The sequence below is a fragment of the Protopterus annectens genome, chromosome 4.part0, assembly GCF_019279795.1.
Source record: "Protopterus annectens isolate FY-2018-M chromosome 4.part0, PAN1.0, whole genome shotgun sequence".
Lineage (NCBI taxonomy): Eukaryota > Metazoa > Chordata > Ceratodontiformes > Protopteridae > Protopterus > Protopterus annectens.
In genome coordinates, this window is record NC_056733.1 from 1,969,920,737 (window position 1) to 1,969,933,088 (window position 12,352).

At 37.1% G+C, this 12,352-nt stretch overlaps 1 protein-coding gene across 5 annotated transcripts in view; it reads left to right on the top strand.

Annotated features, from left to right (window-relative positions):
- Positions 1-12,352, top strand: part of TENM2 (teneurin transmembrane protein 2) — a 1,770,657-nt gene that overhangs the window by 840,814 nt on the left and 917,491 nt on the right. For all 5 annotated transcript variants that reach the window (XM_044069584.1, XM_044069586.1, XM_044069585.1 and 2 more), the window contains exon 3: positions 9,938-10,150. In XM_044069584.1, coding sequence (XP_043925519.1) covers positions 9,938-10,150 — 213 coding nt within the window. The remainder of the gene's footprint in view (positions 1-9,937; positions 10,151-12,352) is intronic.

Below are 12,352 nucleotides of genomic sequence, written 5' to 3' on the forward strand. Positions count from 1 at the left end.
GCAAAGACTAAAAAATGATGTTAAAAAAGATTAAACAAAACTTGGATGTCACGCATAGTGATTAGATAATTTGTACTGACAGTTTTACAGAATATAATCCTTAATTTCAGTTAAAGCATTGATGTACAACAAGCACAGTCATAATCATGAAGATTTAAAAACTGAGATCAGATACTTAACAACTAAAAGAATTGATGTTATTATGTGCAGTATAAAAGTGAAACTACTTAACACTTATTAGAGTGTTGGATACTATGCAACTGCACCAAGACAAGTACATCTGGTTTATTTGGAAGGAACTTTCTTGTCAACTAGCATAGCTTTCACAGATTCTTACCAAGCTTATGGCCAAAGGAGACCATCAAGAAGCTTGGCCACATCACCCAGTACTGGTGGGAAAATAATAATGATTCCCATTAAGAGGACTTTCTCAAGATATTCCTGGTGAAAATGTGTGTTCACCCCATCCATTCATGCAGAGTAATTTTAAAGGCTGATAGGGAAGTCGTTTGCTTACTAAAACAGGATGCAAACACACGTGCTGCAACGTGTCTGAACAAGGAAATTAAGTTCACCACTGAGGCACAATGAAGTTCACCACTGAGGCACAAACATTGGAAAAGACCTAGCAGAGCAGTGCGCTGAGTGAAACTCAATTTCAAAATGGTGCCCAGGTTGTGTCCAAGATCTATGATCTCTAATAGTTGCTCTTAAATTTAAGGTACTGTAAAGAGTTCTGCAGAGGTCTAAATTTTCTATTTTGAAAATCAGAGCACATAAAAATAGTGTAGATCTGGATAGCACTAGAAATCATTTTGCCTAACTAGGTGTGTAGTAAGTCAGGGGGACTGTGTTGAATCAGCATACTTTGCTTACATTCTTTATGATTACTTTTATAATTTTCTTGGTCTCCTTTCAAACACTGACCAAGCAAATCACAAAGCAGCCAGGATCACATCCTTCACCAGTGTGGCACGAACCTCTACGATAAGAACTTCATGGATCTGTATCATGTTACCTCATATTTGTGAACAATGGAAATAGCTATTATCATGAACACTGAATATGATGCTAGGCACAGCCATACCCCTGATATTTAAAAGTGTTAAACTTCTCAGAAATGTACCGTACCTGACATGCAAAGATCCAATTCTGCTTGAAGGTGGATAACCTCTTTTGTCTCCCATAAAACAAATTTTTTTTAATCATTACATTGTTTGCCTTCAGGCCTATCTATATGAAGAGTGAAAGACCTTATTAATATATGTGGTCATTTCTCATGAAAAGATCTCTGGGGCTTTATATGATGCCAAAGTATTAGGTTATCACTCTGGCAGATGTTTTGCAGACTGTTTTAAGACAAAGGCTGACTCAGCCTCTCCATATAAATGAAGTGTCTTTCTCCAGATTGCACAGTCCCAACATACTCAGCCTCTCCCTGTAGCTGCAGCGTCTTTCTCCAGATTGCACAGTCCCAACACACTCAGCCTCTTCCTGTAGTTGCAGCATCTTTCTCTGGATTGCACAGTCCCAACACACTCAGCCTCTCTCTGTAGCTGCAGCGTCTTTCTCCAGTTTGCACTGTCCTAGCACACTCAGCTCCTCCCTGTAGCTGCAGCATCTTTCTCTGGATTGCACAGTCCCAACACACTCAGCCTCTCCCTGTAGCTGCAGCATCTTTCTCCGGATTGCGCAGTCCCAAGACACTCAGCCTCTCCCTGCAGCTGCAGCATCTTTCTTCAGATTGCACATTCCCAACACACTCAGCCTCTCCCTGTAGCTGCAGAGTCTTTCTCCGGATTGCACAATCCCAACACACTCAGCCTCTCCCTGTAACTGCAGCATCTTTCTCTGGATTACACAGTCCCAACACACTCAGCCTCTCCCTGAAACTGCAGCATCTTTCTCCAGATTGCACAGTCCCAACACATTCAGCCTCTCCCTGTAGCTGCAGCATCTTTCTCCAGGTTACACAGTCCCAACACACAGCATCTCCCTCTAGCTGCAGCATCTTTATCTGGACTACACAGTTCTAACACACCTAGATTCTCTGTGTAACTGAACTGGTCTTCTCTAGACTACACAGTGCCAATACTCAAGCCTGTTCTTATTATTGCAGTGAATTCTCTGTTATAATACTGGAAAAATATATTTTCTCTGCAAACTAGTTAAGCACATGCATGATATTTATTCTGCATGGGCATAGCTTGTTTTACATTTGTGTCATCTTGATTTATGATCTTTGAAAAGCTCTAGTCATTATTGCATATATACAAGTCATACAATTCTTAAATAACTTCATGGTTACTGAACCAAGTGTCTCTCAGTCATGTTCAGACTTTACAGTTGAGACACACTACAGCAAATGTCTTCAGAACCTTCCTGAGGTAATATCTGCTTATGGAGGTATTAACACCTGGATTCTAGATCATTCAAGGACGTAAGAGAAGAATATGAGGAATAGAGGGTTAATCTTTTTAGGTGAGTTTTACATCCAAAATATCAATGGCGAACAGATGTATACAGTTGGAGGAGACATTTGTCCCTTTCTATTTACCAAATGAACTTGAAACTATGTGTTTACATTCTGAGTCAGCTACTTTCATCCATTTTGGAGTACTCGCATATCTTTTGGTGATAGGACAATCATTCCAAGATTGCTATCATCATCAAATTTGGTCATCTGACAGCTGGCAATGTCAACTTTTGCATGTGAGAAAGGCATGTTAAAAAACAGAGGACCAAGTACAGACCCCTAAAGTCCCTTCTTGATGACATCTATTAATGCGGCGAGTTAGCACTACATGGGTTCTTCTTGATTACCAGCTGTCTAGCAGATGACATAAGTAAAAACTCTGAGACCTTGGAGCTTGCTACAAATATTCCTTATATGGAATACTGTTGAATACTTATGAATGTTCTAGGTAGGCTGCATGCTTTGATAGTCCCTCATGTACTGCATGTGTGATCTACTCTTAACTAATCCATACTGTTACAAGCCTAGGACTACAAAATTGTCAACATCTTTGTCCTGTGAGTGTTGTCGCTGTAAATTTGCAGATAATACTGATGATACCATATTATGGCTAGTTAAGGAAAATAAACTGAACAAGTACTAATGATAAGATTTAAAATTAATTGTCACGTACACCAGGATCATCAGAACTGCTGTGCCTGCATAGACCATAAAGAGCAAACTTGAAGCATGGCTATTTACGGGGTGCTTTGGACCTGTTGCTCAGTTCATTATTAAGCTGAAAGAATGCTGTTTGGGAACTACTAGAAAAGAGCTGTGCGCTTTTTATGTTAAAAGTGATAGTTGACATATTTGAAATCATTACATGCTTTAAATGTTACCTGTGATTCTTGCTTGTCTTCTGCAGGTGAAAAATAGACACCTTTGTAAGGATTATGTTTAATAGCAATGATATTTTTGACATGCTAACCACCGTTTATAACATGTTACCATGTGAACCAGTTTGTAGTATTGAAAGTATATAAAAATCCCTTTTGTTACATCACTGCTTTGAGCTAATAATGATGCATCTTCAGACATGTCCTCAAGTTGGTGGCAAGAAAATGCCTTCTGAATCTACACAGACTTAAGCCTATAGACTGTGTACTCCTTGCCTCTTTCTCAGGTAGGGCTTTTGGTAGGTCTGCATGATTCACTACACCACAGCAAACTATTGCTTTCAGATGTTAAACTGCAGTGACTTTTCCAAGCCCAGTGATCTTGCAATGCACATTGAGGTGTAGTGTGTGACAGGAAATTTAAACAGCAATCACACATCTTTTGTCATTGTAAACTACTTTTAGTTCCTTATCATTATACAGAGGGAATGTGCTATTGTGGTCTCTTCGGGTATTGTACAGTAGATGATATTCCTGTATTCTTTAATTAAGAAATTTAAAGTCTTCTTTAGGGTCAGTGTAACAGTAAATCATAATGTTTTAGTTTCCCCATCTCATCTGCTTCTATACAGGCTTGACATTTCTGTCAGCTGTGTCCAAGTGTCTACAAAGACCACATCAGGAAGCTGCAAATGCTTGTTTTTATTTATTTATTTATTTGCTTTGGGTTCTCACTGAGCTCTCATTCCAAAAAGGAAGAAAAGGACTACAACCCTCCAAGGAGATACTTTCCAAATGACTGGTTCATCTCTATTGCCTTTTATAGTATCAAGATTTATAAACATTTGCAAGGCACTAGTAAGTTCCTTCCGCAGTAACAATAGCTACATCTGCACCATACTTCAGAAACATTTCAAAACTGTATGGTCAACATGCCTACACATTTATTAGGTATTACAAGCTGGAATCATAAATTGATGGAAGGACAAGCTGTGTTATGGCTTTCCTGCAGGTTAAAAAAACAGCAAACAACCCGCACACTAAGTCAACTCTCTATTTTTTAATGAAGCCTAAAAAATAGCCAAAAAGTAAGCAATCACAACAATAATCACAACATACCGGTTTCAGATCTAGCCTTCTGCAGTGCTATGAATTAATCCAAATCATATACCTTATATAGTAAATTATAATTGGATATTACAAATGTTCATTAAGACCAGGTGCAAATAAAGCACCCAGCTTAATAATCCACAGTTTTTCAATGCAATCCAACAGTGAATGCCACCTCACCTTATTATTCATATTGTAACAAATTCTATCAATAATAATCAAAGTAAAAAATGCATAGGTATTTTTTGTAGTATGTTTATATAGGGCATTGGTGTTCTTCGCACATCTAATATCACTCAAATTTTCAGACATCCTAAATTTGAAATGGCATGAAGTTTGTCCCACATTGAATGCAGAGCAAGAACAGGTAACAGGTAGCTAAATATACTGTCCAGTCACTTTTACAATTCCCATGTACTAAAATGTCAAAAACGTGATGTATTTTTAGAAATAAATTGTTTATCCTTTCTTACAAATTTACAAAATTACAATGTCCACACGGATAACAACCAACCAAAGGTCTACCATCCAAACCAGTTTGACTAACCACCCTATCTTTGCATACCCTCTTGTGGTGATTAAACCATCCTGCCATTGCCCTTCCTTTTCTATATGAAAAAAGACATATTGGGGGTAAAATGTCTCTTAACCTGTCACCCATAAGTAATATATCCCAATGTTTATACACTAAATTTCTAAGGTATGTGGCATTACTTCCAAAACTCATGATTAACCTTAAGGATTGCTGTGTCTGTGTCCTCAGTTGATATTCAAGTAGAATAGACCTATGTGTTTTACTGCTAGATATGTAAGCTTGATTAACCATATACTTAGAATAACCACGATCAAGAAACCTATGATTATGGTCCTTCTCTTGCTCTTCCTATTCCTGTGATGAAGAGAAAATCCTACGAATTCTAAGAAATTGTGATTTGGGAATGTTATTGACTATATGGGGTGTGTGACAACTAGCGGTGTGCAAAAAAGTATTAAACTGCAGATATTTCCTGAAGCTAGATCTTTTAAAAGTTCCATCTTCCTGTACTGCAATTTGTACATCCAAGAAGGTAATGCTAGAAAAATGATAATTAACCGTAAAATGTATATCCCATTTATTTTCATTTAAATATTGCACAAACTCTTGTAGATAATTAGAATCAGATCTCCAAATTAGGAAAAATCAACTGGTTTCCAAATAAGCAGGTATGCATAACCCCATTCAAAAACAAATTGACATAGGAATACTCGGAAAGAGTGGGATCCATGGGCAAACATGCTGAAAGTGCCAAAAAATGAAATTTTATAGAAGAGTAGGAAAGGCCATGGGATAAAAACTTGCAGATATATTTAGAAACAGAAAAGTGCTGGCCTTAAATGAATCTTGGTTTTGATTTTGACACCAACTATAAAATCTTTTCCATTTACAAATATATTATTTCCTAGTAGCAGGTTTCTTTTCTTCCTTTAATAACTGCTGCACTTCTTCAGAAGTGCCTAATATGTTTAAAAAAATTATCATCCAGGCAATTAGCTGAAGTTATTTCAAGGCTGGGATGTTGTTTGAGAAGGTCCAGTCTGTGAGGAAGCATTTGCTCTTGGCCACTTTCAAAAGAAGGGAAAACCACTATTGGCTGAGTCCTTCTGAATTTTCAGATTAATGATGGATATCAGTGAAAAGGCCGGAAAGGCCTTCAGGAACATTCCAGGTCAAGGAAATGAAAATACATCTGTATTCTAGGCCTGCTTGCCATGAATCTTTGAGCAGAATTTTGCCAGTTATTTTTTGTGATTGGAGAAGGAAGGATGTACCTGAGGAGTTCCCCACAGCGAGAGAAAATCTTTGACGATCCCTTGATTCAGTTTCCATTTGTGAGGGTCTGTCCTGGTCCTTCTGCTGCTCAGCTTATATGCTATAATGTTGTGCTATGAGAGAATATAAGGCACTTGTAGAGTGAGCTAGTGATGAATTGCTATGTCTCAGGCTACCATGGATAATCTGCACAGAGGATAAGATCTAGAACCCCACCCTCTTTATTTATGTATAACATCACTGTAATGCTGTCTGCGACCACTAGTTGTAGCCCTGGGACCACAGATGATTAAGAGACTTGAGTGCATTTATGACTGTCAAAATCTTTTATGCTTGTGTGTTTTTTCCTCCAAAGACCCTGTCTTTTATCCACAGACACAGCTCCCCAAGCAAAATCTGAGGCATTCATTGTTATAGACTGTGCTGAAGCTGGAAGGGAAAGTGAGAGACCGGGGTTCGGCTAAACTTGTTCTCTCTACCAAAGCAGTTTTGTTTAGGTACCATTTAATCTTTCTTATGTTGAGTCTGGCTTGAGGAATTATAAGAATCATAGATGCTATGAAGCCTAGTATCCTGAGAAATTATCTTGCTAATGTCCTGTGCTAAATAGAAAAACTGAGGTCTAATCAATATATAGCTCTACTTTTTCCTGTGGAAGAAAATCTGTTTAAAATGAGGTATCTAGGAGATACCATAGAAATATAGGAATTGTTTGTATTCGTTCTTTTTCTTTTGTACTAGAACTACAAGAAATTAATTGCATGTATAATAAGCATTGCATCAGACATACTGAAAAGGCGGGTCTTGAGAACTGTCAATTTTAGATGTGGTAAAACTACTACGGTGGATTACAGGGCAGTTAAATGTAAAAACAGGGAAACCTTTGCAATTGTCAGCCATGAGCAGCCTGCTTACAATTGAATAGTCTTTACCAAAAACCATAACCTGTGCATCCAGATCTGTAAGAATTTGCATTTTCTTTCCCCAAGCCACATGGGCTATGGACCTCTTAGCCGGTAAACATGTATATATGTCATTTTTCTGCCAATACACACTTGAACCATGAGCACATGAGATAAAACATAAGTCTTACACTTGCATTCATATGTCTGTCACTAAATGCTATATCTACAGATACCTAGCTACAAAGTGTGAGTGAGCTTTGTAGTCCTGGGATGATGGACACATAACATATGGGCAGCTTACTTATGAAATGCATTCTTCCCTTTGCTTTTAAAAACTTGATAAGCGAATATCTTGACTAGCAGACACTTAAATCCCATTTAACTACCTAATATAAAAGCTGCGCATTGAAGTACTACTGTTAGACTACATATTTTCAGGCAGATCCTACAATACTTACCAGAAATAAGAGCTAAAACCTAAATGTGCACTCATATTTGTACAGACATTCAGACTGGTTTTGTTTTATAAAAGTACTACAGTAACACTGACAGATGTATACCTGCAGAGAAGTTAACAAGGATTTTAATTGGTGATTATGTTCACCACGTTCTGCCTAGAAGAAACACTGCACTGTTTCCAGATGAAAACTAGTCTCCTGATATTCCATGGTTTGAGCTTCAGTATCTCTGTTTGCCCTGTTGTTATATTTTTCTGCTGCTGAGCAAAATGCTGTCTTCTAGTGCTTTGCAATGCCAGAAGTGCAGTACTGTCACTCCTTGGCAGGAGCTCTCAGCATGAATAGGTGAGGTCTGAAGCAAAATGTTCTCCTTTGATTATAATTGCTAAGTATAAAAACAGTGGTAGTAGATAAAATCACTTTTAAAGTTATTGATTTTGGAGGACAAAAGCATATTTTGGTCCCAAATACTAGGTTAGAAGACAGAACTGCAGCATATCCCCTGTTGCAAACACCTGTTTGTGTCTTCTGTTCTTCATCGGTCACTTGGAAAGGTAGGCAGGCATCATGAGTTGCCTGCAGGTGTCCTGCACTTGTTCTATAGGCAGGCATCATGAGTTCCCTGCAGGTTTCCTGCACTTGTACCATCTTCTGTGTGATCCTCCCCACTGAGGTGAAATCACAAACCCCTAATAATAAAAAAATGCATGGAAAAAGAGAATGTTGTATGACTTTCATGTGGACTGCTGTTTGCTCATTAGTTTATTTTACATTTACATCTCTCCCCAGCACACACATGCATAGCTGCATTCTACCAGGGGATAACCAGAGACATGATTTTTAAAAAGGAGATATGCCATATGCCAAGAAGGTCACATTATGGGGGCAGGGTACTATTTCATAAAGGGGTGATTTTAGAGGAAGAACAAATAATTGGTAAAACTGGGAGGTTTGAGGATTTTTCTGCTGCTTAAGACATTTGAAAAATGTTTTTGGAACAGTGAATGTTTTTAAACTATACAGTGTGCTATGTTTCAAAGATTAAGTATTCTACTTAATTAAATGCAGCCATCAAAATAACAAAAGTACTAAAAGTAATTTCCAGATGATATATATTGTGTAACATTATTTTTCTCCATTTTGTATAGGTGTGTTATAATCATTTGCAAACATTAGAATTATGTCCAATGGAAATTTATTTCTTTAGAACAACTTCAACGTGTCTGTGGTACTTACATTAATAATCAACTTGCGTTCCAAAGAACTAATGCATAGCTAGTGTGTATCCTGTAACCAAATCCATGAGGAATTCATGAGTAATATCTCTTCATAGGGAAACAAGAGACAGAGGGATAGAACAAATGAGAAAAAAAAGTTTTCATGCAGAATACTGAAACAATGAGGATACAGGCAGAAACCATATGGTACTGTACTGTACAAGGGGCAACAATCACATTATCACAGGAAAGGGTGAATGATATATCGGTGATATTGGGGTCTACTACTTTCCAGAAACTATGCTGGAAGTGGGAAACAGGATTCTGAGAAAAGTGACAGGTACAAGGAATATAATGTTTTAAAATGCATGGATGAATCTATAAGTGACATCTGTATAATTGTTACAGAAAGAACCACATGACTCTGCTTGATTTTTCGTTTTCAGATTGCCTGGAACAACAAAACATAGTAGGCCATAAATGTTGGCTGCAGACATTCGTGTTTATGTCTTTCTGTATTTCTTCATAAATAATATGGAGACAAGATACAGCAATGTTTCTCATGTATGTTTTTATTTATTCATTCATTAATTTACACATGTTACCTAGGTGAGTACCTTTTTCACCTATAGCTTGGACCAAAGGCAAAAAAACATAAAATACCATATTCACACTACAAAAGAGTTTAGGTTTTTTTTTTGTTTGTTTTTTTATACAAATGTAAAAGTATAAAAATACTGAATATAGGCATACAGCTTAGGTTTGTGCAACAGTTGTAGTCTGAATACAGAGCAACAAGAACTAGAGCATCCTTATCACAACTGCATAACTTTCAACAGGATCTGAGAGACATTTGGATAAAAAATAGACAGAAAATTAATTAAGTTTCCACATGCTTCTTGCAGAAAAGAAGTGAGGTGAATGTAACATACTGTGCTGCTATGTCTGTATCAGAGGGGATGATCCAGTCTGTAGAATCAGTAACAACTGAAGTCATGTTTTGTATAAGCAACAAGTGATGAACATGTTGGATTTATATTACTTATTATTGGCCTTTAAACGTTTTCTTTTCTGTTTTCACAGGTCGGCCCATTCCACCCACTGCTTCTTCCACCCTACTACCCTCTGGCCAGCCACCAAGCTCACATAACCCTCCACCAAGTAACTGTCAGATGTCATTACTTGAAAGTAATACATCTCATCAGATTATGGACACAAACCCTGATGAAGAGTTCTCCCCAAAGTCATACCTACTGCGAGCATGTTCAGGGACTCAACAAGGAGCCAGCACTATTGGTAAGAAATGGATTTAATTCTTTTAAATATTGTATCCACTGTGTGGTTTATAAGGTCGGACAAAGCTTGATGATCCACTTGCATGTCTCTGTCTCACACACAGATATCCGTTTAGTGAGTGGGGTAATGTTATCTGTCAGTAATGTTTTTTGATCAAATAAATAGTTCACATGGGTCACGTGATCCACACAACCACACACCCCCCTTCATTAGCAAGCAGGCTAGCTATTATATAATGGCAAGTAATCTTGAGGACTTAGAACATAATATTTTGTTTTAAAACTATACTTTTCATAAAAAGTACAAGTAAAAAATGAACTTAAAAGCCTTCATCTTTCCAGAGTCCTCAATTTAACATGTAGAAAACAACACTAATTATTGCTTGACTTTTATTACACCTTTTAGTATGGATGCTTTTGGAATCAAACAAATCCTTTCTAAAAATTGGTGTTTGGTTAAATCGGATGACACAAAAAGTCAAAGTGTTGAGGGAAGATCTACGTTTATTTTTAAAAGAGGCCAGAATTTGAAAAGCATTTTGGAATTTAGCAAGAATACCACAATGAGGTGTTTTGGTATCTACAAATGTGAAGCCTGTCCCTACTGTAAGTATATAGAAGTAAGGAGCTACTTCACTATTCAAGGAAATAAGTATAAATGTAAAGGCAGGTTTAATTGTAATTCCAAGAGTGTCGTATATCTTGCTAAATGTCATTCTTGCCTGAGTTTTTACATCTGAAAGATTGACCATAAATTGAAGGAGCGTCTTAACGAGCACTTATGCAGTATTAAAAAAGCTAAATTTGAGACTGCCCTGGCAAATCGTGTCTATTTATCCAGGCCATTCTTGTTTGTTCAGAGTTGTTGACCACACAGAACTTGATGAGAGAGGAGATCCTGTAACTTTAAAGCTAAAACAACAGGAACTGTTTTTGGCAACTAAGAGTGAATGCATACAATCAACCTGGTTTGAATGATTTATCTTCTATTTTTGTATGCTTAAATTGAGGAGTCTGGAAAGATGAAGGCTTTTAAGTTCATGTTTTACTTGTGCTTTCTACGAAAAGTATAGTTTTTAAATAAGATATTAAGATCTATGTTCTCAAGATTACTTGCCATTATAGAATAGTTAGCCTGTTATTTGATCATTGCTTTTTATTACATTTGTCTGAAGAAGTTTTGTCACCGAACTAAACAAAAGCGCTTATTTTATTTGAATTAAGCCAGTGTTTGCTAATTCTTACCGTAGCCTTTCTTTTGTATTTAGTAGTTTTCTTTTTTCTTAGTTTGTTCAAGCAGTGATTTTTTGGCTGAATTCAACAGCTTGTTACTTCTTCTGGATAGATATTTGCCTTTTGCATGAATCATGGTAGTGCCAGTTAGTTTATTGTTGACCTGGGTTCAGAACAGCAGGTTTGGCTGGTAAGGGTACTGTCTTGGTCATGAATGGTGGACTATACCCGTGGGTGGCTCACCTCACTTTGTCCCTGATGTGGAACAATGAGCTCCAAATGCCACACTGCCTCACTGTCATATTCCTTTGGCAGCAGAACAGACACTGCACAGGACTGCAACTATTTTATCCAAGTATATCTACACATCATACCAGAAAATAAACAATTCAGGCACACCACAGCATGTTGGTGTCAGTTCTATTTCAGAAAGCTTGTTGCCAAAAAGGCAAAATCAGTTCTCTTTAGTAGTTATTGTGGTTAATGAGTTAGTTATGGAGGTGCTTGGCAACTGATCAGATGGTCAGCAGGTGCTGCATAAGAAGAAGATTAATTATGGCACAACAAATGGAATTATTTTCTTATTTTGATTTGCATTGATGTTTTATATAACTGCAGAAGAATGTAATGCAAGTAAAATGTTTCCATTCATAATATAAAACAACTTTGCAACTGCTAAATTGTCATATCCAGATTCCAGAATCAAATTTTAAGTGACCTGCACAACACTTAACATACACTCCATGTGTATTGATAGTAGCCATTTGATAATTTTGCTAAAACAGAGTTAACACTTACCCAGCAATTGACTGAAGGTGAAATAAAAGTCTCCTGGTTTCACAAGTTGGCAGCTACATAACATTTTGTATTTCAAAAAGAAACTCAAACTATTTTCCAAATCCAAATATATCTGTTTCTTTCTTGTTTTCTTTATCAGTTTGCTATTATGTTGTCTTCAATGCACTAGTCT